The sequence below is a fragment of the Chenopodium album genome, chromosome 21 (genome assembly GCF_948465745.1).
Source record: "Chenopodium album chromosome 21, dcCheAlbu1.1, whole genome shotgun sequence".
NCBI classification, from domain to species: Eukaryota; Viridiplantae; Streptophyta; class Magnoliopsida; order Caryophyllales; family Amaranthaceae; genus Chenopodium; species Chenopodium album.
This window is the reverse complement of record NC_137854.1, coordinates 8,500,278-8,523,924: the sequence shown is the minus strand read 5'-3', so window position 1 is coordinate 8,523,924 and position 23,647 is coordinate 8,500,278. Positions and strand designations below refer to the sequence as shown.

The 23,647-nt window shown below is 36.6% G+C and overlaps 4 protein-coding genes and 1 non-coding gene across 5 annotated transcripts; 3 read left to right on the top strand and 2 right to left on the bottom strand.

Annotated features, from left to right (window-relative positions):
* The first annotated feature begins 1,833 nt into the window (after positions 1–1,833).
* Positions 1,834–1,905, top strand: TRNAD-GUC (transfer RNA aspartic acid (anticodon GUC)). Its single transcript has one exon. It is a non-coding gene; the product is annotated as a tRNA-Asp (tRNA).
* An 85-nt stretch (positions 1,906–1,990) lies between these two features.
* LOC145601908 (plant-specific TFIIB-related protein 1-like) lies at positions 1,991–5,543 on the bottom strand. Its single transcript, XM_081657994.1, has 3 exons — positions 4,558–5,543; positions 3,537–3,695; positions 1,991–2,864 (listed from the first exon to the last, which is right to left on the bottom strand). Exons 1-3 carry the CDS (start codon positions 5,140–5,142, stop codon positions 2,127–2,129), a joined length of 1,482 nt encoding a protein of 493 aa, XP_081514120.1. The 5' UTR covers positions 5,143–5,543; the 3' UTR covers positions 1,991–2,126.
* A 702-nt stretch (positions 5,544–6,245) lies between these two features.
* Positions 6,246–11,467, bottom strand: LOC145602111 (uncharacterized). The gene is made up of 3 exons (XM_081658268.1): positions 10,977–11,467; positions 10,683–10,898; positions 6,246–6,638 (listed from the first exon to the last, which is right to left on the bottom strand). The coding sequence occupies exons 1-3, from the start codon at positions 11,229–11,231 to the stop codon at positions 6,570–6,572; spliced, it is 540 nt and encodes a 179-aa protein (XP_081514394.1). The 5' UTR covers positions 11,232–11,467; the 3' UTR covers positions 6,246–6,569.
* Positions 11,468–13,323: 1,856 nt separating this feature from the next.
* On the top strand, positions 13,324–16,901 carry LOC145602798 (putative F-box/kelch-repeat protein At1g15680). The gene is made up of 2 exons (XM_081658951.1): positions 13,324–13,441; positions 15,545–16,901. The coding sequence occupies exon 2, from the start codon at positions 15,546–15,548 to the stop codon at positions 16,212–16,214; it is 669 nt and encodes a 222-aa protein (XP_081515077.1). The 5' UTR covers positions 13,324–13,441; position 15,545; the 3' UTR covers positions 16,215–16,901.
* Positions 16,902–20,115: 3,214 nt separating this feature from the next.
* Positions 20,116–22,670, top strand: LOC145602530 (putative F-box protein At3g23950). The gene is made up of 2 exons (XM_081658723.1): positions 20,116–20,204; positions 21,311–22,670. Exon 2 carries the CDS (start codon positions 21,312–21,314, stop codon positions 22,431–22,433), a length of 1,122 nt encoding a protein of 373 aa, XP_081514849.1. The 5' UTR covers positions 20,116–20,204; position 21,311; the 3' UTR covers positions 22,434–22,670.
* The last annotated feature ends 977 nt before the right edge of the window (positions 22,671–23,647 follow it).

Genomic DNA, 23,647 nt, shown 5'->3' with positions numbered 1-23,647 from the left:
TAAGTTTAAAGTATAAATTTGATTTGATTGAAATGTAATAAATGTAAACTTTTTGAAATTAAAACATTTAAATTGAATTCACGAGGTTCTTCGTATGTGAAACCACTACTGCTTTAAAATAGTTATTAAAGGGTTTTTGGTTCGCATAAATTTGGAATGAGGGGTTTAAGAATGGTGACCCATATCTGTTGTTTGTTTTACATTTTTTAACCCCAGCATTAAACCCACAAGGTATGAAGCTTAAAAATCCAAGGGCGGTAGATAGGGCTCTTACCATACTTTCAAGGTTTCATGTATTAGATAAAGCAAAATTGTTCATTCCCGAACAATAATCAAATACTTAGGGCCTGTTCACATTTACTTAATTTCAGTTCAGTTCAGCTCCAATCAGTTCAGTTCAGTTCAATTCAGCTTCAATCAGTTCAGTTCAGCTCTTAATTTCCCTCTCACATAAAATATTCATTTCAGCTCAATTCAGTTCAGTTCAGCTCCAATCAGTTCAGTTCAGCTTCAATCAGTTCAGTTCAGTAATCATTTCCCAAAACTATGCCATCTTAGTTACATTCGATCATTTCTGATTCCAAATTCATACCCCTTTGTCAACCAAACACTTCCTAAAATACTCCTTTAATTTTGATCCATTTTGTTCTTTTCTATTTGATATCTTGACTTTATTCATAATTTGAGAGAATTTTCTAAATCACACTCAATATATCAAACATAGCACAACCATGTTGGGTTTTATTTAATTCATCTCAATGAAATAGCATGTTAATATTCAACTAATATACAACTATATATATATTTATTGTCAAAATAATGTATTAGTAAACGTGCACATTTAAAATGGGAAATACAAATAAAATTCAGAAGGAGTAATTAGCTAGTAAATGCGGCTATAAGTTGTGATGACAAATTTCAGCTATACAAAATTACAAAGAGCTACTCGTATTAGCTAACATCAAGTTTTGTTAGCTATGAAAACATGTACAAAGTATTTAAAGTTTCAAAGCTAAGAGGGGGTAATATTGTACTATTGTCAACCATCTTGCTAAGTCAGTGTTGTTTGGAGTTGAATAAGTGTGGATTAATCATTGTCCTACGGAAATTTCTCCATATGTGCTCTCGGACTATTTATGCCTTTAAGACACTAGCTCGACGTTTCCTTTTTTTAAAAAAAAAAAAAAAGTTCCAGTGTTTGATAATGTAATTGTTGACTACTCGGTAGTACTCTTAGACTCATAGTTACCAATGAAAATAAACACTCCACCCATTTCTATATACTACGTATGTAATCTGGTTTGAATTTCGATAGTATTTTTAACACCACTTTAACCAATGTTTTGCACTTTATACAAGAGATTATACATAAGCATGTGGATACTTGTTATAATTGTCTTGATGCATATTTTCAAATATCAATTTTTTTTTATATTTTATACTTATTGATAAATGATTAATCTCATTAGGCAAATCAGGCTAACAAGTAAGCTAAGTTAAACTGGAGCACTAAAAAGAAAAAGAGGAAGTGTTGTTCCCCTAAATTATACTCCATAGAAGAAGAACGAGTAATTTTAATTTTCAAAAGCTATAAATTATACCACAAAACATTAAAAATAATTTTGACACACCCATAATTAATTTTAGCACACCCTTAATTACGTGAGTAGAGCTTAAAAAAAAATGTATTGTCACAGAAGGATGCCAAAATCATTTTCCCTGCCCCTCTCAAGTTTTAAAACATCCAAGTAATAAGTTTGCGTTAAAAATCCATTTCCACCACCTTTTTCAGACTAAATATAAGAATTAAGCAATACTTATTTACCAATCAAAGTCGTTGTAGTATAGTGGTAAGTATTCCCGCCTGTCACGCGGGTGACCCGGGTTCGATCCCCGGCAACGGCGTTATCTATTTTTTAATTTTCTTCGTGAACTTCATATTCCCAAATCCTTCATTTTCCCACCCAATATACGTATTTCACTACACCATATCAATAGAAAATCAGCTATTCTGACATTGAAATTGAAAACAATAAACTCTGTTCAATCCACCACAGATTATACACAATGATGAAACCTTCAAGACTAGTAAACAACTATAGGGCCAGGAGCTACACTACAGCTAATCATCTTCCGCCAGTTGCATCAGAACCCTTGCCTTGATTATGTCTACTGGGTTCCTTGAGGTCTGACGAACCTGCTGTTTGGTATTGCCCTGGTTGTGAGTTTTGATTACTAGGTCGCGATGTGGAAGTTGCACCAAATACCTGAGCGGCAACAAATGGATTAGGCCTCATAGACCCAATGACTTTTTGCTCTGCTTGCATACTTGAATTGAACTTCAAGCCAGTCCCTTGATTGATCTCACCACTGCTCTTCCCAACACTAGAACCAGTTTGAACCCCTGGTTTCCAAGAAGTGGATGACTTATTCGTATTAGGGGTATTGCCGTCATTCTCCCCCTTGACCTTGTCCAGATGAGTTGTCTCTGAAGCCTGATTCGTTTTGGGCGGCTTGCTCTCAGGTTGCTTTTCTCGATCGAAAGTAGTAATTTCTGGAGGTTCGGCTCTAGGGGTCGCAGAACGGCCAGAAGCAATAGTAGTCGTTGGAAATGCTTTTTCAGGAGGGACAACTGGAGTATAATTAGATGGGAGTAAATCATCCCAGTTCTCAAGCAGCTCTTTGTAGACTTTTCTGAGCGTGACCTCAGTGAGACCTGTTACCTTACATATCTCTGCCTGGGTCTTGCGTCTATCTTCAAGTTGACAGGCCAGATATATAGCAGCAGCTGATATGCTTATAGGGTTCCTACGAGTGCAGAAACATTTGTTCATCACAACTTCTCCAATGTGGGTTGCAAGTTCCTATAAATGTCCAAAATGGTATAAATTCTAATTCTAATTCTAATTCTAATTCTAATTCTGGTGCAATAGCCAGCTGATGACCAGCAACATAAGATATGTTATATATTTATTCAACTAGCAATGTTATAAAATAGCTTCATTAATAATCAGCAAAAACAGGAAAGCAGTTGGAAAGCGGCAAATCTTACAATACATGGCTCGCCTGGAATGTGGAATCTGGATTGAAATAAATAGGAGAGGAAAAAGTAATGGGTTGAAAATTCTACGGTAGAAATTTTGAGAGGGTGGAATGATGGAGATAATTACATGAAGTAACTAACAACTTTAAAAAATGAGAGTAACAATTACACAGCCTTCTCCCTGGGTTACTTTTCTGCCCTTGATCTTTGACCTCTGATTACTTCAAATCTTCTAGTCTCACTTCTTCTATTTTCATTGACAGCCATAAATTTCTTGCTAGCTAAGGCCCTTTTTGGTTCAACAGTATTAAAGGAAAGGAAGAGAAGGGAAAGGAAAGTGATTTCATTTTCCGATGTTTGGTGAATGTAAGGATATGAACGGAAGAGTAAGGAAACATCTTTTATTTTTCTCTTTCCTCTCAAATTCCTCCAATTTCTTCTTTTATCACTCAACGATGCATATGAGCAGACATTACCAGAAATTTCTAATTACCTGAGCGGATTTATTAAGCTGGAGAAGATTGCAAAATCTAGGCATATGTACAGCTATGGAATTGCTATTAATTGGTTGACTGAGTTGTAGAGCTTCTCCCAAGATCTTGATATACTTTCCAATCTCTTTCTGAGGAAGGTTTGCTGCAATTGAGATTTCCTGTTACATGAAATAAGAGACCCAATTACAAATGCCCTTAAATTAAGTGCCCTTTCACTCATATATTATTGCAAATAAAATTAGCACAACGGTTTCTTCAAACTTGCAATATTATTCACTGTTCAGTACTCCACACGAGTTTCAGCATGGGGAGGAAATGAAGGCGGTTAGAAATGAACAACTTGCACAACTTTGCAAGCACAGCAACCAGATTTCATAAATGGCTCAGCATCCAGGACTTATGTAAGGAAAACAAGAACATTGAAAAGGGATTGCATCATGTTCACTACAAAACTGTACCAAGTCCGAGATTCTCAAATCCCATCCAATCCTCGAAAACATCAAATTTATTCGAAATCAGAATGCATCTTACAAATTTGTACAATGAGCCTTATATAATTATCAATGTAAAATTGAAAAGTTCAACCAGAAACTACTCCTATCAAGTCAAAGCGAGAAATAGACAGCTTCAAATTGGAGAGCTTAAATTCATGCACTCCTACATAAACACCATTTCTAAAACACAAAATAGACAAATTTAAAACACTAACACCATTCTAAAATTTCAAATCTTAGAAAAAATCCTGAATTCACAAAGCTCAATCATGAAAGGGTTTGGTGTATATACCCCAAATAATCCAATAAACAAACAATCATCCTAATTCCATAACCCCGTAAATGCCAACTAGCTTAGTTAGTTAGTATGAAAAGCCCGGGATAATAATACCCGAGACCAAGATCAAATCCCGTCTACATCATTATTGAAAATTCGAACAAAACCCCATTAATTCAACAGACCAACAATAACAAAATAGATAAAATTAGAACAAATTTGCAGAAAATAGAGGGAAAAGAGAGAAACCTGAAGAGTACGAGGCTCCTGAGCTTCACGAATAGCTTGAACAAGACAAGCAGTAGCAAGAGCTTCAACACTACGATTCCTCAAACAAGTAGCAGAAGAACAATCCCTAAACAACTGGAAAGCATGATCAGAAATATCATGGTCCAACCCCAGAATCGAAGCAACATCAACAATCTGAAGATAAGCCCTCAAATTATCAACAACAACCCCAGAAGAAGACGAATTAGAATTTACAGAAGTACCCTCGAGAGCACGCTCAAGCTCAGCGAGGTGGCCGGAGAAGGAGAGAGAAGAAGCGGCGAAAAGGGGGGAGTGGCGGAGAGACCAAGTGGAGAAGGCGGTGAGAAACCCGGTTGGGTCAAACGGGTCATCCGGGTCGGGCTGAGGAGGAGGAGAGAGAGGGAGGTCGGAGGTGGAGAGGAGAAGAGGGGAGTCTTGAGCTTGAAGATGGAAGATGTGGTGGGTTTGAGTTTGGCGTTCTTCGATGACACGGCCGCAAGAGGTGCACTCTGTTATGTAACGGCCTGTTGGGGTGGTTGTGCACCGCCCGTGCGACGGTGGTGCTGAGCAATACGGACACTTCATTTAGGGGTTTTTTTTTCTTTTTCAGTGTCTTTCAGCTCATTCTGGGTATGTTCCACTTTTTTGTACTCGTACTCTCGTAGTTTGTTGATTTGGATGATTCAAGACAATGTGTGTGTGCGAACTGAGCCGTAAAGGGGTCAAAATTTCACCCGATCTAAGGGCTTGTTTACATTTACTGAACTTGAGCTGAACTGAACTGAACTGATTGGAACTGAAATAAATTGATTGGAGCTTAACTGAACTGAATAGAGCTAAAATGAATATTTTATCAGAGAAGGAAATTAGGAGCTGAACTGATTGCAGCTAAACTGAACTGAAATGAAATTAAGCTGAAGTGAATATTATTCAAAAAAAAAAAAAAAAAAAAAGCTGGAGTGAATAGGCCCTAACTCCAAAAATATCTAATTAAAATTTCAACTTGTATAAACACACCCTAACTAATTATGACTCAAGTTTAAAAAAAGATCTAACCTGAACTCACCAAATCCGATCTGAACACTCGAATCGACATTACCACGTGAGTGTATATAAATTTGGCCATTTAAAATTTTTACGATATAAAATGTGTTTATTACCCAAATTGACTCCCCAAAGGTTTTTATTTTTTTATTTTTTTTCCTAATAATATAATCGTTTCGGAATAACAAACACAATTTTCAAGCTTAACTACCTTCAAGGCTTCAACCTTTGTGTTCATTCTGTTTCGGAATAACAGACACAATTTTCTTTTTTGGCCATTAAAGATAATTGGCACACTACCATAAATAGCAAGGGTTGTTTAATTATCAGGATATGGAGTAATATGCTTAGGGCCTGTTCTCATTAACTGAACTCAGTTGAACTGAACTGGACTGAACTGAACAGAACATTTTATAAGAGAGGGAAATTAGGAGCTGAACTGAGCGTCTGAGCCGACCCGACCCTTAGTTGTTATTCCTAGATATTTTGAATCCTTCAAATTAAGTGGTGAGTTTATACAAGATTAAAGTGTTCAAATCAATTGGTAAGGGTTGTTCCACCTTAATAAAAAAGCCTGTATAAAACCTGATAAAGAATTCATAGCCACAGGTAGTCAGGTACTAGTGATACTACTCTCACCATGTTGTGCGGAGCCAAAATATGCATCTAATAATTTTGTATCTTTGATGTAGAATTCACTATCTTTAGTTTACAAAGTTCTTATATTCTTACAGAAGAATCAATATAGCAGGAGCAAAGTTTCCTTTCAATAAAATTTATATAGCGACATCAGAACTTGTAATTATGAAATTCCAGCTTCATTACATATTGTGCCTTGTAAACAACGTCAGCTGACTATAAGTGAGTTGTATGCCCTGGCAGAAGTTTGCATCTTAAAAGCAAAACTCTTTGAACGCCAAACATGTGTAATGAATTGTAGCTTCATAGGCCGCATAAGTATCCATTTATCAACTATTCCCAGATGCAGTTGCTGTCTTTCTAATTTCTGCATGCTTAAGGCTCAATGCTCGAGCACCCTGTTAACATAGCAGCAAAAACAGAAATGAGTTTGCCTCCACAAGCATTTTATAATCAATGACAAATTGCTTTCCCACCAACTATTGAGGTGGTAAGGGAAGTGAAGGTGAGGGTCAAGTTCCAATATCCCTAGATAGTAAATGATTAAATCGGCTATCCACAACCATTGCTATAACTTTTAGAAATACCAGGCCACTTTGTCTCTCAACTTGCAGAAGAGTGGGGTGGGGGGAATAAAAAAAATTATCAAACTTATTAGCCATGCTAAAATTGTCCAGTCTCGTAAAAGTTAGATACTGCTATGTTTCACCATGCATCAAAAGTCTTCACGATAATTCTCATAATCCACGTTTGGAATGAAGAAAATGAAATGGGGGTAAGGTAAATGAAAATGATGCTAAAATGGGGGATACTGGGTACATGAATGGGTGGGTGTCTTGGTGGTTGTTGGTTAGTTGGGGTGAGCAGTTATTACTCTAGGTAGGAGAAGTGGAGAGCTTATCACCTCCATTTGGAAATCATACTGTTAAACCCCCAACTATATATACTCAGCTTTTCCTCCCACAAAAGATATTATAGTACTCCCTAATTAATTCCCCTCATTACAACATAGCCTTAATGTTGTTTCAAAGTAAATCCAACCGGTTATCAATAATATCTTTATTGGCCAAGGATATAGCCCTCTACCAATTCCAAGTGAAAATCATCTACCACAGATAATCCTTGGAGCCAAAATAGTATAGTATTTTTTTCCTCTCATGAAAATTCAACTTATTAGCTGATCAGTTCACTCACTCTCCGGCCAAGTATTATTACTGTCATTCTGCTATTAGGTACCAGAGAACGGTAAAATTATGATACAGAATAATAACTGTTCAGCAACACAATGGTAAACCCTGCTATATAAGCCTCCTTTATAACCTTGATATGGGCTTTGATGATTACAAAACCATACTACTTATCAGATCAGTAAATTGGTGAGGTATAATTTAACTAGGCAAACACAAGAAAAATCCAGGAATGGGTTAGCAAAACTGAAAATGTAAGGCAAATTTGTCTCTAATTCCCCACCTCATGGAATCACATACACAGAAGGAACAATCTATCACGGCCACAACACCGTCAATACCCACCACTGAGGATGCCCTTTCCTGACAAGCCACTTTTTCCTATGAAGACCAATGTATAAAAAACTTAGGAGCATTGATGTAAAAGAGAAAGATGTGCATTTAGGGTGTGTGCCTCTTTAAATGCACTTTGGCTTTGCACCCCTTTTGTGTAGTGGATAGGTATGCTATTTTGTACACTGATAAGGACCGGATGAGGTGCTAAGGAGAAAGAGAAGGGGAATGAAGCAAAGGGTTATTATCCAAAGAGCCAAACACTTGTTTTTTATATCACGCATGGGTTCTCAAGAATCATCCAATTTGGACTATTCCCACTCACAGGTCACAAGGATTTAATAGAGGGGGAGATTTAAAAAAACATCCCGCAAATCACATAATTTTCACGAATTCCACCTATCTGTATGCCTATGACTTTATTTTGCACAGCTAAGGATTATCTGTTTCAGATTTTCAGCCATTGATGATATATGCAACCTTCCACACAAGAAACAAGTCCAGAAACTAATTTAAAGCTCATCAAGAAGATTTGTGTTTGAAGTCATTAGGCATGTTTTAGCTAAACTTAGGAAGACACAATTCCGAGGGTCTACTTTTGAAGATTGTCAAAGGTTGGCATCGATCGACTGCTATAACCACTCAAGTATCCCAGTGAACTAGTCCCAAATTAAGCTTCAAGACAGACCAGAAATTAGGCTTCCTTAAATTAGACTAATTGTTCACAGCAAACTATTCTGCATGCCACAAGTACTTGATTCTCATTAAGAATTTTCCATCCAGACTCCAATTGGCATACTATTCTTCTTGCCACAAGTACTTATAGATTAAGAATACCCTGAGCTGTATAAGTCACCAAACCCATGCCTGATAAAATTATTATTCTCAGAGAACCTATGGTTAGGGATAATACAAAATTGAGACTTTAGCAAGTTCTGCCATTTGCTCTCTATCTTTTCCTCTCTGTTCCAAGTAAACATCTACCTGCATTCTATCCATTCCCAGCTTGAAGCAAAGGAAGAAAACAAGAACATGGACATCGAGTACAGCTAAAAGGTCTGACTACGTTTTTGCAACATTGTCAAACTAACCCAGTAGAGGAAACAACATAAGAACAAGAAGGTCAAAGGTCGAATCAAAAAGTATCTCTGATCATCTGATCCCCAACTTTAAAATTTGCTATTCACTTTTCAGAATTTATTGGAACAATAATACTGTAATCTGCTAATAGACTGCAATAAGAATACACTCGCCACCCACACACCAGCCTCGCTAAGAAGTCACACTGTATGCCGAAGCAATTTATCTAATGGCCACTGACAGTCACAATAAAGACTTAGGAGCGAGGTCAAAGGGCAAATCAACAAGTCTATCTGATCTGATCCCCAACTTCAAATTTAGTTATTCACTTTTCAAATTTCTTGGAGCATTATTGGAATCCTTTACGATCAAACTGCAATAAGCTAATACCTTATACACTGGCCACCCACACACCAAACTCTTGTAACCAGTGCTCTGAATGATATAAAACAGCAGGAAGCCAGGAAATATCTCACTAAAGAGTTCATACTATATATGAGGCAAGTTGAAGTATTTTATAGAATGATTACTGACAGTCCCATTAAATATGGGCCAGCCAACAGGTATGATGTGCTTATTTACTTATTGCTTTCCATGACTCAACAGACAGCAGGGTATGGCAAATATTTAAAAAGAAAAAGGAGACGACTATGTACTGCCACACTGATGTGGCAACAGACTTGCAGACACCAAGGATTCTACCTTCTCATCTTCTATAACCTTGATCACCCATAATCCAACAAGAATCATCTATGTTAAACTAATGAAGTGATCATCTAATAATTTGAGCCAGAAATTGACCCAATTTCATAAGGGGTTCATAATACCTACTCAACAATCTGATCAAATTTGCCTTACGGCAAACATCTTCAAGCAAATTACTTCCACTCCCAGTTCCATGTAAACTTCGAAAAAGCAAATATGTACAATCTTAAATCTGAAAGCCACAAAAATGGCAATTAATTAACCAAACCGCATTACCACACACCACCATCCAAATTCCAATTCACTCACAGCAACCCAAACATGAGCAAAAATATACCTCAAATAATTCACAAATTCTACCAGATTCCCACCAAAGGTTTCTCAATATACCTTTGAAAACACCCTAAAAGTCACCCCTCTCTTACTAAACATCCATCCTTTAAAAACCCTACTGCAAAAAAACTTATATCCATCAACCTTTATTTCTTATATCTTAATCACCCAAATCATATCTACACTAATGATGCATAAGCAACATCAGCTATAAGACCAACAAGCATATGAATACCAGGGAATCAGGGATGCAAGCACACACAATAATGTAGCCTAGTTGGTTAAAGTTTTAGGGATCATGCTCAAGGTATTATATAGAATCTCATCTAAATCACTCCAAAAATGCACAATACAACAGCTAAAACAATACTGCCCGCCAATTGGATGGGAGACAGATCAAGATCACCCCTCACTCTAAATTCAGTACAAAAAAAAAATATCAACTCTCACTCTATCAAACAAAAAATCCCTTCTCTCCTATTGTACTCCCATCCTAGAGTAAACTTATGCAAACAACTAATATTTATCAAGTTATTAACCTATATTCCTATCACCCAAATTATATACAACGGCAATGATCCAATAAGCAACATCAACTCAATCAAACCATATACCAGCAAGCATAATGACACAATGGAGTCATGAAATCACACACATTTAAGTTTCTTTGTCGGTTAAAAGTCTCGGGGATTATCCACTAGACCACGAGGCCTAAGACTTGAGATCAAATCCCGTCTACATTACTAAATTTTGCGACTTCATATACACAATGCACTCAATTCAGGAGCGAGAAACAACACTGACCGTCATCTGAATTGGAGGCGGATCAAGATCAATAGAACGAATAGACATCTTAGCAATCTCAGTAATAGCAGCTTCACGAACACCAGGCACATCACTAGTCATATCCTCATACGCCGCTTCAAACGCCTGTTGCCAAAACCTCGGCAATCTCATACGCCGACTATTCGTATACACATCCCACATATACTTCACCACTTTCTCTCTCTCCTCCATTTCCTACAAAACCAATCAAACCCCACAAAAATTAACACAAACCCAGATTCAAAAATCAAAGAAATAGAAATTAAAGCTCACCAAAACATCAAGATCGTTTCTCAAAGGAGTGTCGAGGTCGTCGGAGAGACGGTTGAGGTTTCCGGCGGACCACCGTAGAGTGACGGTGCCGGTGAACATGGACCAGAAAGCAAGCAGTAAAATGGCGGCTAATGCCCAGAATTTGTACCGCCCTTTGCCGAAAACACTCACATCGGAGGTTTCTTTCTTGGTTGATGAAGCTGTTGATGAGGTTGAATTTGATGTTGTTAATGGGAGAGAATCATCATCTTTCATCTTTGATTATTGGTTTTTTTTTTCTGGGGTTGGGATTTGCAGGAATTTTGGTGGGAAATTGAAATGATTTTTTATAGTTGAGTTAGATTTTGTTGTGGATTAATCTTGATGAGGAATATACTCGTATAAGAAAAAGGTTTTGTTGGATGAATTGAGCAAGAAGAAGTGAGCTACCTTTTATTGGTCGATCACTCGATCTGAATAGCATGAGTGTTATGGGGGACTGCCCGGATGAGGAAGGGGGTAGGATGGTAGATTAGTGATGTTATATCATTTGTTTCTTATTAATTGCAACATTTAACTTTGAGCTGGTCCAAATTAATGTAGGAGAGAAACATGAGACGTTTATTTCAATGTAAAAACGTATTTTCAAGTAAGGGTAATTATGTTGACATGGGGCGGACGGATTTCTGCTGTTTTATTGGCGTTAAGTTTACATAACTAACCATGGTTAGTTCGTTGTTGTCACATACCCAAACCCAAGAGCATTGATTTCAGCGACACGTAAGCGTCTTTTTTCTTCAATTTGACTGTTTGTTCTTCATTTCAGCTAAAATTTTTTCTTCAATTGAGCAAAAAGTAGACTGATTTCTTCTTGAATTCAGCTACTATAAAATTTCCTTCTTCAATTTTCAAGTGTTCCTTCTCTAATTTTATTGATTCAATTGCGAATCTCATGGGTGTAGTGTAGCCTTTGTCATTGCCAATTTGTCCTTCTTCTTACTCCATTACCGGGTCGACTCCAATTCTCCATGGCTCCATGCTTGAATGCTTGACATTACTTGGTAACTCGCTGTCCTCTATCTTCTCCACCCTCTTTCACTTTTTTGGCACTTTACAGCCGAATCAAACGAAAAACACTAGGAAAATTAGAGAAATTAGGGCATGGTTAATCCTTAAGGGAAATGTTTGTTTTCCTTCTCTATTAAAGTTTTTTGTGCTTTTCGATTTCTATATTAAAGGTTTTTAATTTTTCTTAATGGAGGTGAGAGCATGGAGGAAGAAGAATTTGCCATGAACCCTTCTTGGTCTTTTACTTTTGTTTCGACCATTTCTTTTTCCATTATTTTAGTTAACTTACCTTGAGTCCTTGAGTTAACTCCCTTGGACTAGCTTAAAGTAGCCGTTAACGCTTCTATTTTCCGTCTCATACCTTTCCACGTCAGGGGACCACATTAGTTGAGAAAGAGGGTCGGAAATAATTGTTTATTGTCTTTTTGCGGAACCCAAGGTAAGTTTATGACACTTTTGCCATGTGATTAACAGTCCAAGTTTATCACCGTAAAAAATTTGGATTTCCTCTTATCTTTTTACAAATTTTTGAAGGTGAGTACTAATTTTTTTTTTTTAAAAAAATAATACGTGGAGTATGATACTTACTATGCTCCATTCGTTATTTTTAATTGTAGCAATTTTTTATGATAATATACATCACACTATTTTATTAAACGATATGTTTCACCTAACATAGCCCCTGTTCTTTAGAGTTGCTATGCTCTTCTCTGCTTAGAAGAACAGGGTCATAGTCACCACTAACTCAAACCTTTGATTAAATTTCGGTGATTAACTTTAGTTTTCGATCATTGATTATTACGTGTCCAACATATGACTTTGAACCTCCCCTTTGTTTCAATCTTTTTTTTTCTCCCTTTTCCCTCCAATTCTAACTAACCATAATTCTTTGGCCCTTACTTTTCCTTCCTTTCTCTATTTGCAAACTTTAGTTTTTCACGAAGCAGCTTGTTCATAGCAATAATGATCGAATATAGTCCCTCCCATTCGAGTTGAAGGGAAGTCAAATCAATTGAGGTCATTTAGAATTGGAGAAAAAAGGCGGGAAAAGGAGAAAAAGACGAAAAAGGGTTTATTATTGTAAAGTCAAGTGATGATCAATGGTCAGAAAATAAAGTCAGTTGCCGAAATTTGGTTAAAAATATCTCTTTACCATCTAAATGGGATATACTCTGCAATAATTTTTTCTATTGGTACCAACTTCTTGTTTTTTTTTTTTTTTTTAATACAAGGACCTTTCTCAAATCATTTAAAAGGACCTTTTGAACAAATTTTAAAAATAAAAGAACAAAGGCTGATTGGAGGATGGAAAACGGATTTTCCTCCGTCAAACAAAGGTCATAGCGACTATAGCTTCCAGTCAAAATCCCTAACGTCTTTCAGAAATAAGGACACAAATTTTGGTCACTCTTAATCAGGTAACTCTTCCTTCCTCTTTAATCCCGATCCTTCTTCTTTCTTTATAGTATTTCTCTTCATGCTTTAATCTGCATTTTCATTTTAATTCAATTTTGTTTTAATTGTTAATCGGTAAATTATTTAAACCCCCATTTAGCTATTTTCTAGAAATCTATACAATGTTATGTTAATCATTAATTCTTATTTTTTATATGTCTTTTTTGATAATTTCTTGTTGTTTTGGTGATTGTTTCTTGGTGAGAGAGAATTGGGCTAGTTTTGTTTGTTTTTAATACGAAGTCAATTTTTGGTTAGTTTTTATTTGTATTTTCTTCTGATTTTTTTGGCTAATTAGAGCTGATTTTTATGTTGGGAATAGATTATAATTCTGTAAATTCTCTTTAAAGTACAATTTTTTTTTTTGTTCCTTTGAAATTTATCAAGATTTGAATTATTTACGCTGTTATATGCTAATGTAATGTTACCACCAGACTGAATTGAACAAAATGTTTATGGGTTCTAGTGTTACTATAATGAACTAATGATTTAAACTCTTCCTTATGCTATTTATATTATTCACGATCCAATGAAATTGAATTTGCATAAACTGTTTGGGTTTGTTTTCGAGCATTGTGGGTGTGAATTTGTGATAACATATGAGTATGTACTTAGGGGGCGTTTGTTCCGAAAAATGGAAACACGGTGGAAAGGAAACAAATAAGAGGGGGGAAAGGAAACATTTAGGGGCCGTTTGGTTCACATGGGGTAATCGGAATGGAATGAACAAAGGGAAAGATAAGGAATGGAATGAAAATACCTAAAATTTGGGGTGTTGTTTGTTTTAAAATCAAAGGGAATGAGACCCACTAGTCCCACCACCACACCACCACCACCAAACCACTCTCCAACGTTTCCACCACCAAACCACTCGCCGCACCTCCCTTCTCCGGGCATCCCCGCCCCTCGCAATCAGCCACCTTCTCTGACCACCCAACCACCTCGACGCCCTAATTTTTTTCCAGTATTTCGCCTACTCTAGCCACCTCACCCTAGCCGCTGCTCGCTGCTGCCGCCGCACCTCCCCCACCATCCCGAGTCCCGACACTTCCCAGCTCCGATCCGCCACCAAATTCCGCCCCCCAAAACCACTAATAACCCCAACGAAATTACCCAAATTAATCCGATTCGAACCCAAATCAAACACGGGCAGCGGGAATAGGGTGGTTTGAAGAGGTTTTCGGCGGTTTTGGGAGGATTTTTGAGGGGTTTTCGGCGGTTTCAAGGTGGTGGGTGTGGTGGCTGTCCGTTTTACGGGAAGGGGCTGCAGTTTAGCGGGGGTGGGAAAAGAGTTACGGGGGAGGGTATGGATTTTCGGGGGGAGAGGTGGCCGGCGATGGGTGGGGGAGGTGCGGCGGAGGGTTGCGGGTGAGGCGGTGGTGCAATGGTGCAGTTTTCCGGTGGCATGGGTAGGTGTGTTGGTGGTGGTATGGTGGTGTGTTGGTGGCTAGGGAATGGGAATGGAAATACCTTGGGGGGGTGGGGAATCAATTTAGAAGGAATTGGGGGAATGGAGAGGGTAAAGGGAATGAGAAAAAAGGTCTAACAAACACCAACAAAGGGAATGAAAGAAGTTGATTCCCATTCCCTTTGATGAAGACCCCCAACCAAACGGCCCCTTAGCTATTACCTTTTCACTTATTTGGTATTTTGGTTTAACCATGGAAAAGATATTTGTTAAGAGGAGGGTAAGGGTATTTGTTAACCCAAGTTTTTGAGAGGTAACAAATGAGGGGTAACCATTACCCTTAGCTAATGGTGATTGTTACCATGCTTTCAAACCAAACACATGGTAACGGTATCAGTTTAATCGAATTCGTTTCTAATCCAAAAAATACACTAACCAAACGCCCTAGTATGTACTTGTTTTAATAAGGTTGTTTCTTAGATTTTTAATATGTGGGTATGAGTGGTATGAATAATGATGTTGAGAAAAGAATACGTATCATTGTATGGCCGCAATGATATGCAGAATACTAAGTTAATAACGGATTGTGTCGGATTAATCCTGCTTCTTTTCCAATGGTTGTAGATCTTATTAAGATTTGGGGTTGTGATATGATTAGGATGGACAAAGGAAAGAAGCTGGGTAATTCTAATCTGGTGGCCAAGCCGGACAAGATCTACATGGATCTCAGAGAAATAATCCAGGAGCATGCTATCCGTTACCTTCCTGCTAAATCTCTTTGCAGGTTCAAGGCCGTGTGCAAAGGCTGGAAACTACAGATATCAAGTCCGTTCTTTGAACACAGCCAATCATTTGCTTTTCGTTCTTTGTCGGGCTTCTTTTGTCAGTCTTATGATGGCTCCATCTCCTTTACATCCCTTGATCCAATGGCGTATGGAATCCCAGACCCAAATTTGAAGTTCTTGCCTGAGCCTGTTGATTTGCTTGCATCATCTTATGGTTTACTCTGCTGTCGAGGTCGCACTAATGAAAAGGCATATTATATTTGCAATCCTGTCAACCAGCGCTGGAAAAAACTTCCTAACCCTGAAGCTAACCATGGACAGAACACAAGTGTGGTACTTGTATTTGAGCCATCACTGCTAGACTTTGTGGCTGATTATAAGCTGATTTGTGCTTTTCCCTCCACTGATTTTGATGGTGCTTATGAGTTTGAAATCTATTCATCACTTGAGAACTCGTGGAAGATTTCCTCTGAGATTTACTTTGGCGAGAAGGGAAGGATATTGAAGGGAGGTGGCTTTCATCTGAACGGGTTTGTGTACTGATTGGTACATAATCATGTGATTGGTTTTGATCTAAAGAAAAATCGTGTGAAAGTAATCCCATGCTATGGAATGTATGGAACTCGTACCTTGGGCAGTGTGGACAGAAAACTTTGTGTATCACACAGGAAAGGTTGTGAACTAAGCATATTTGTGTTGTCCAATGAGTATGCAAATACCATGCATATGGGAGCTGAAAGCAAGACATGGGAACTTGAAAAAATTATGCTATATACTAATGCAGATACTGGCAATAATGCAGCGAATGATTGTGAAGTGAGTGTTTTGTCTGTGAGAAGCGATATGATTGTGTATCCAAAAGCCAAAAAATTCTTGTCCTATGATCTAAGAACTAAAGAAACTACAATTGTGAGCACTAAGGAAGAATTTAACAGAAGCAGTTTTTATGTTCCTTATGTTAACAGCCTAGTGTGGCTTTAGTGACTAATGCATCAGACGGACCAGGGATCAACTTTGAGTTTTATACCGGTGTTTGGTGAACAGGATGATTCCACATTAGTATATTACAGTATTATCGTCTGTTAAACTTATATCTTGCCTAATATGATCAGTAAAGTAGTTGATTTAAGAGTATTATTCCTATGCATAGTGTATGTATTTAAATACATGTTGAATTTAGTTAAGCTATATGATGTATCTAAATTTCCTGACATAAATGTTTTATCTTCATATATTACATCTATTGGGTTTTAAAATTCATATTACTCATTTACTCAAGGAAAAATTGATGAGAATAATCCCATCTTTTCGTTGTCTTCTCAAATAGGTTTAACTTTTGGATTGACTACATATAATCCAACCTTTTACATCTATCCGTATCTACTACCTAATGCTTACATATTCAATTAGGGTCCGTTCTGTTCACCTTATTTTCACTTATTTCAGATATAATAGGTTAAGATAAGTTCACATCAAATTTAATCAATTCTGATAAGGGTTCTCTAGTACAAATTACAACTAAAATAAGTTCTAATAAGTACTGATAAGTTCAGATAAGTAAAAATCAAGTGAATAGAACGTACCCTAAATTACTGTAATTGTACAAGTGTCCTATCCTGATTGGTTTCAACTTAATTAAATAAAATTTTAAGTTAAAATTATCAATTTAGATGTATTGGTTTAATCAACCCCAAACAACTGACACACAAGTCCTCTACCACCCAAAACAAGGTCATTCCATGAAAAAGAAGGCCTTTTTAGTGAGCATTTTTAAACGAGTAGTTTATTAACAAGATTTGCTCAATTTTTAGTTGTGATAAGTTAATAAAGGGGAAGACTGTTAAATGCACACTTACAACAAAGTACTCCAAATTCTTTTTATAACAAATAATTAGAAACGTAAGTAGTAATTTCAAAATCCAAATCAATATTACTCCGTAGTACGTGACTCGTTTACACCCTAATGTCAAGTGATGACTTGTTTGCTTGAATGTGGGAAATGCAACTTCCTTGGAAGTTTATATTCCCATTTAATTGAAATTCCTACGAAATGCCAAAGTGTGTTTGGTTAAACATGGAAAGTTTCACTTACCTAGGTCCTTTTAGATAATTAGCTACCTCCATTTTGTGGGAAATGGAACTTACTTGGAATTTCTACTTCCCATAAATTTGTCAATCAAACAACACAAAAGAATTTTAATTTCTAGGGATTTCAACTTTCCATGTTTTATATTATCAACCAAACAACACATGAGATGCTCTGAATTGACAAGACAATATACTTACCTACCCCTAATCCCCCATCCAAAAAATAATTTATATGGAGTATACCCAAGCACCCTAATACCGTAAAATTCGCAAATAATCACTCTTAAAACCACCCTATGTTAAACTTTTTTTTGAAGGGGGGAGATTAAAATTCATTAATAATAAGCCATACGGCACTTACATAAGAGATCGTAATCGAACAATACAAAGACAAAAGAACCAATTACAAGTTCGAAATAAAGGAAACTACAATTGCACTCGCAAAATGACTTTCTTAAGTACCCTTGGCTCATATAACGTTGTCCTATGCAGCCTCTTGTAAGGGGGTCTGGCAATATGTTGTAGTTTCTGACATGAACCTTCATTGGCTCAGAATCCCGTACTCCTCGACCTGAAATCAAAATTGGTGTCGTACACTTCACCATAGACAAGACAGTCTCCGATTCAAACACGGATATCGGCATGGAAGCATAATCCTTTAGTCCAAACCAACTAAAGATCCAACCGAAGCCCCATAGCCAAAAAACCCGGCTTAAATCCTGCACCAGAAGATCGGTACACCGATCTGCATGCCCCATATCACCCAACCGCACCACACAGACAGAAAAAATAACAAAACTAAAAAGCACACAAAGACTCCTAAAAGAAAAAACAGGCAGAAACTTAAAAACTAAGACAACGAACAAAACCCTAACAACCCACCCCGCCGCCACTCCGAGAACAACCACCAAAGCTCCGAAGTTCACCAACCCAACCCACCTGCCGCCTGACAATAAAACCCGAACCACCAAGGCCCACCCGAGAAGCCCATACCCCCCATACCACCCTATGTTAAACTAAATGCTCTTTTTTTCGAAATAATAAAAAGGGTTTTTCTACATAGTAACCCTCAGGTGTTGGGTTTTCTAAGGTGTGCCCACCCTTTTGAGAAATTCCACAACGTAACCCCAAGGTACATTTAGTAACTTTACTGTACCCTCGCCGTTAGTTCAGGTTTGACGGCGTTATGTTTTATGGTGTTATAGCAGTTTAAGTTACTTTGGTGTTAATTTTGGTGGGAATATTTCCCTCCATCCTTCCTCTTATGATATTTAAGTCCTACTCCCCCTGCTTCAAACTCCCTCCTCTTTCCTTTTTTCTTAATTTCTCCATTGTAGTGTCCTTCACTCACCCAGTATCATGTCTTCTTCTCGCTGCTCTTTCTCTTCTTTGAAATTCCTCACACATGTCATTAAGCACATCAATTAGCAAACACTTATCTATATCATCAATCGTTAAATCAACACAATTACCATCATAATGGATTTTCAAAATCCTAGAATCATCCATCTGCATATTCAAAAACATAAACCAACAATACATATATCAACTTGCAGCCCAATTATCAAACAACATATATCAACAACAACTACCAATTCAACATATTAAATTGCAACAACTAGCAAAATAGATTACACTCCATTTCACCACCATACACGCAAAAACTATACAAAACATTACCAAGTTCGCAAGACCCATAATTTAAATTCTATAAATTCTACTCCTTTAATCATTTCAATTACCAATTACAAAGCAAAACACAAAATTTTGACCGATCAAACATACCTTCGCCAATTACAAAGCTACAGCAAAGTCGCCTTGCTCTCCTCTGTGCACCGCTACAATCGGCTTGCTCTTCTCTGTGCACCGCTTCAATCGCCTCATTAAAACCGTTAAATTTTGTTCTTTGAAGAAAATAAATTTAGGGATATACGAGTTTTCTGGGTGAATGAATAGATTTAGGGTTTTTATTTTGATCAAAAATGAAAGAGAATGAAACAGAGAGTAGAGTAAGGGAGGGAATTAATTTTAAGGAGAGAGAAAGTTACTGTGAGAGGTGATGTTAGGTGAAGGAGTTAACGTTATTCTGACGTCCGTCATAAATGATGATGACGTAGGGTACCGTACAGTTACTAATTGTACCCTCGGGTTACAGTGTGGAAATTCTCAAAAGGGTGGGCACACCTTAGAAAACCCAACACTACAGAGTTACTACGTAGAAAAACCCTAATAAAAATAATAAAACAATAAATAATATATTAAAAAAAAGGAAAAAAAAAAAAAAAAAAAAGCCAGTAGGTTTCACGGTTTCACCTAGTCATATATTTTTATTTTATTTTTGTTTATTCATCAGACACTCTCTTTTATCGAAGGAGAGTCGAGACTCTTGTGAAAAAACTTTAATTTGAAGGCTAAATTCTAGGTGGGAAGATAAATTCGGCCAAGGTATACGAATGTCTTAATTTCTGTTATTCTGTATAATTGCTTTATTGAAATTGCAGAATTTTTTTCCTGCAATTCCTTTCGAATTTGATTAAATTGGGTATTAATTTAGTGTATGATCTCGAAAGATCAATTTTTTAAACATTTTTGTTGGTAAAGTTCAGGCAAAATAAATGAAATTTTGTTTAAATTACAGAATTATACTTTGATTTTTGTTGTAGATTTGTCGAATTGTTCTGTAACATTAAAGGGTTTTACTAATACAGTATACCGTGCTCTGTATGTTATCAATGTTTCGTAATTTTATGATTTATTTATAAACCCTAATTAATTTAATTTTAAACAATTGTTGTTAGATGAGAAAAATGGTTTTTGACACGCCAAGAATTGATTTTGGTGCACCCTTTATTGAAAACTGTGCTCTTCTTGTAAAGAGGTGTGCCATAATCAATTAGAGGTTAGAGGTTGAGGTTTGCCAAAATCAATTTCATTGCTTTACTTTATGTACTGTACATTGTGAATTGCGTCTCTGGTTGATGATTTGGGGATTTTAATTGTATGATTGCTTGATTAGAATTAGGTTATTTATTATAGAGTATATTTTGAAGGCAATGGTTAGTTGATGAATTTGAAAAATTGGGAAATAGTCTTAGCAATAATGATTAAGGGTAATGTGATGATCGGTCAATGTCACGTTTTTAGGTAAAATATATTTATGCTGATGGAAGATCAGGTAGCATCGCGAAAGAAAGAAAATTTGTTGAAATTAAGAATTGAAGGTGTGGTTTTTGTCTGATTTTTTATTTTTGTTGTTGTTGTTGTTGTTGTTGAAATTGCATACTAAACTTCAATTCCGTGTTGGAAAATGAAAAGTAGATGTGTTGATAAGGAATGTAATCACACTTGTTCTAGGCAATAATTGGGATTAAGGGAAAATCTGTAAATCTTGTTATATGAGCATTGACTCTCAAGGCAGTTGATGAACTTTGGATGTGGGATTGAACCTATAGCGTATAAAATGTATGAAGAGCGAGATGATAACTATTGCAGCTTCCTCGGGAGATCTTTGAGGGCTTTGATTAACCTGTATTTTCTTTGACATCGATCAGGATGGATAGAATGAGGAAGAAACCTTTTGTGGACTTGAGTAAGTCCCAAAGGATTTACATGGACCTCGGAGAGATTCTCAGAGAGCATGCCCTTCGTTATCTCCCAGCAAAAGCTCTTCAAAGGTTTTGTGCAGTGTGTAGGGATTGGAATCATCTGATCTCGTCTCCCTTCTTCATCCATAATCAGACGATTGCGTACTCCTCAATCTCGGGTTTCTTTTTACAGTCACCAGGAAAACCTCCCTTCTTCATTTCCGCTGACCGAATGGCTCATGGTGTGCCTGACCAAGAACTGAAGTTTTTGCCTGAGGCAGTTGATGTGAAGGCCTCCTCTAATGGCCTGCTTTGCTGCCAAGGCCGCTCTGGGGATAAGCCATATTATGTATGCAATCCTGTTAACAAGCAGTGGAAGAAACTTCCTAAGCCTACTGCCAATCATGGATCTGATCCTACAATTGCTTTTGAGTTTGAACCATCACTGTTGAATTTCTTGCCTGATTATAAAGTGGTATGCATCTTTGCCTCTACTGACATTGAGGAAGCATATGAATTTGAGATCTACTCATCGTTGCAAGATTCTTGGAAAGTTGCGTCAGAGATGTTCTTTAGCTCTAGAAGACTTAAGTTTTCAAAAGGGATTACTGTGAATGGAGTTGCCTATTGGTCAACGACTTGTGGGAAGCTTTTGATCTTTGATTTGAAAAAAGAAAAGGCAATGGAAACTTCTGCTTATGGGGCATTTTTCATCAACAGACAGGCCTATGTCAATACATCCCTAGGGATGATGGATGGGAAGCTCTGCAAGACGTCTTCAACTGGTTTTTCCATTAAGGTGGATGTGTTGAGCAACATACATAGCAATACAATGCCAACGAAATCTAAGGCTGGTTGCCCTTGGATAATGAAGCATGATGTTCTGTTGAAATCTGCAGACATCGGTATTGGGAAAAATAATCAGTTACGAGTTTTGCTCGCATGGGATGGTATGCTTGTACTCGAAGCTGATGGCAAGGTCTTTATTCATGATATAAGAACCCTTACTACAACACAGTGCAATATATCACCTTCTGATTCTCGGTATGAAGTTTTTCCATATATTAACAGCCTTGTCTCCCTTGTATGATCGACTTTGTTCCTGCCTTAAATTGGGGATTGTCTTTGGTTTAGCTCATTTGATTTGTAGTGCTAATTAGACTGTTTTGCAATTTTTTTTGTTTTACTTTTGTCATATCACCTCTTTAATGTAAAACATTGCTGGTTGAAGCTCTGTTTTTAGATTCTTAAAACTATTTTCGTTTCTTTTATGAGCATCTATGTAACTTGCACAATTATTATGAATGCTCTACTCCTTATAGTTCAATGCATCGCCATTAACATACAAGTTCCTGAATCTTTACTAGGCATTAATTAACACGTAACAATTATGATAAATTTGGGTAGGGGAAAAGAGAAAGGGTGCCCTTTCAGCATCCCCTACTCCCTCTTGGTTGCATTTTGAGAACATGCCGCCAATTTAACAAGTGTATTTTTTTTATTTTTTTTTTTAATTTTTTAATGCAAAAATTAACAAATGTACTTTGTCATAACTCATAAGAAACGTGTTTCGGGGAGATGGGATACAATTATTATACTTCATTCAAGTATAAAATTTTGATTTAGGGCCTGTTCTTTTACGTTAAAATTCAATTCAATTTAGTTCAGCTTAGTTCAGTTTAGTTCAGCTCCTAATTTCCTTCTTTTATAAAATATTCATTTCAGTTCAGCTCAGTTCAGTCAATGAGAACAAGCCCTTAGTGCATTAAAAAAATTAAAACTCTTATGATCATATTGACCTTTATTATTATTGAATTGAAAGTGACCGTTATATTAAAACTTTCATTAAAAAAATCAATCTCTTATGATCTTTGTAATAACAAAATCGAGAAAATTACAAATCGGATCCGATCCGAAAAAAATCGGATATCTGAAATTTCGGATTCGATCCACATACTAATATTGAAATTTTGGTACTTATTTTGGTAAAATACCCCTAATTTGAGTTGTGTAATATCTTATATTTTATGAACTTTCATAATAATTGTAAAAAATTAAATTAATGCAACAAATTCAAGCACAGTGATGCAATAAGGTTTACTTTTTTTTTTTTTTGAAAAATGAACCTTATTGCATCATTGTGCTTTAATTATCAAGGCAAAAAAAAAAAATACTTGTAAAAAAAAACACTTGACTAAAAATCCAAGATTACAAATACAATATTACATTTTAATTAGAGCTAACATTATAAGTGGGAGTTTGTAGCAAAATTAGTTAATTTTTTTTAAAAAAATTTATACTAAA

Bases quoted from the DNA above. Each gene is read 5' to 3' on its own strand.
- LOC145602111 (XM_081658268.1), bottom strand. From the start codon at position 11,231: ATGAAAGATGATGATTCTCTCCCATTAACAACATCAAATTCAACCTCA. The intron at 10,899-10,976 runs GTGAGCTTTAAT...TTGGTTTTGTAG, and splicing joins GAAACGATCTTGATGTTTTG to GAAATGGAGGAGAGAGAGAA. The intron at 6,639-10,682 runs GTCAGTGTTGTT...CTATGTTAACAG, and splicing joins CGCCTCCAATTCAGATGACG to GGTGCTCGAGCATTGAGCCT.
- LOC145602530 (XM_081658723.1), top strand. From the start codon at position 21,312: ATGGATAGAATGAGGAAGAAACCTTTTGTGGACTTGAGTAAGTCCCAA.
- LOC145602798 (XM_081658951.1), top strand. From the start codon at position 15,546: ATGGACAAAGGAAAGAAGCTGGGTAATTCTAATCTGGTGGCCAAGCCG.
- LOC145601908 (XM_081657994.1), bottom strand. From the start codon at position 5,142: ATGAAGTGTCCGTATTGCTCAGCACCACCGTCGCACGGGCGGTGCACA. The intron at 3,696-4,557 runs GTTTCTCTCTTT...TTCATGTAACAG, and splicing joins AGGAGCCTCGTACTCTTCAG to GAAATCTCAATTGCAGCAAA. The intron at 2,865-3,536 runs GTAATTAGAAAT...GGACATTTATAG, and splicing joins AGCTTAATAAATCCGCTCAG to GAACTTGCAACCCACATTGG.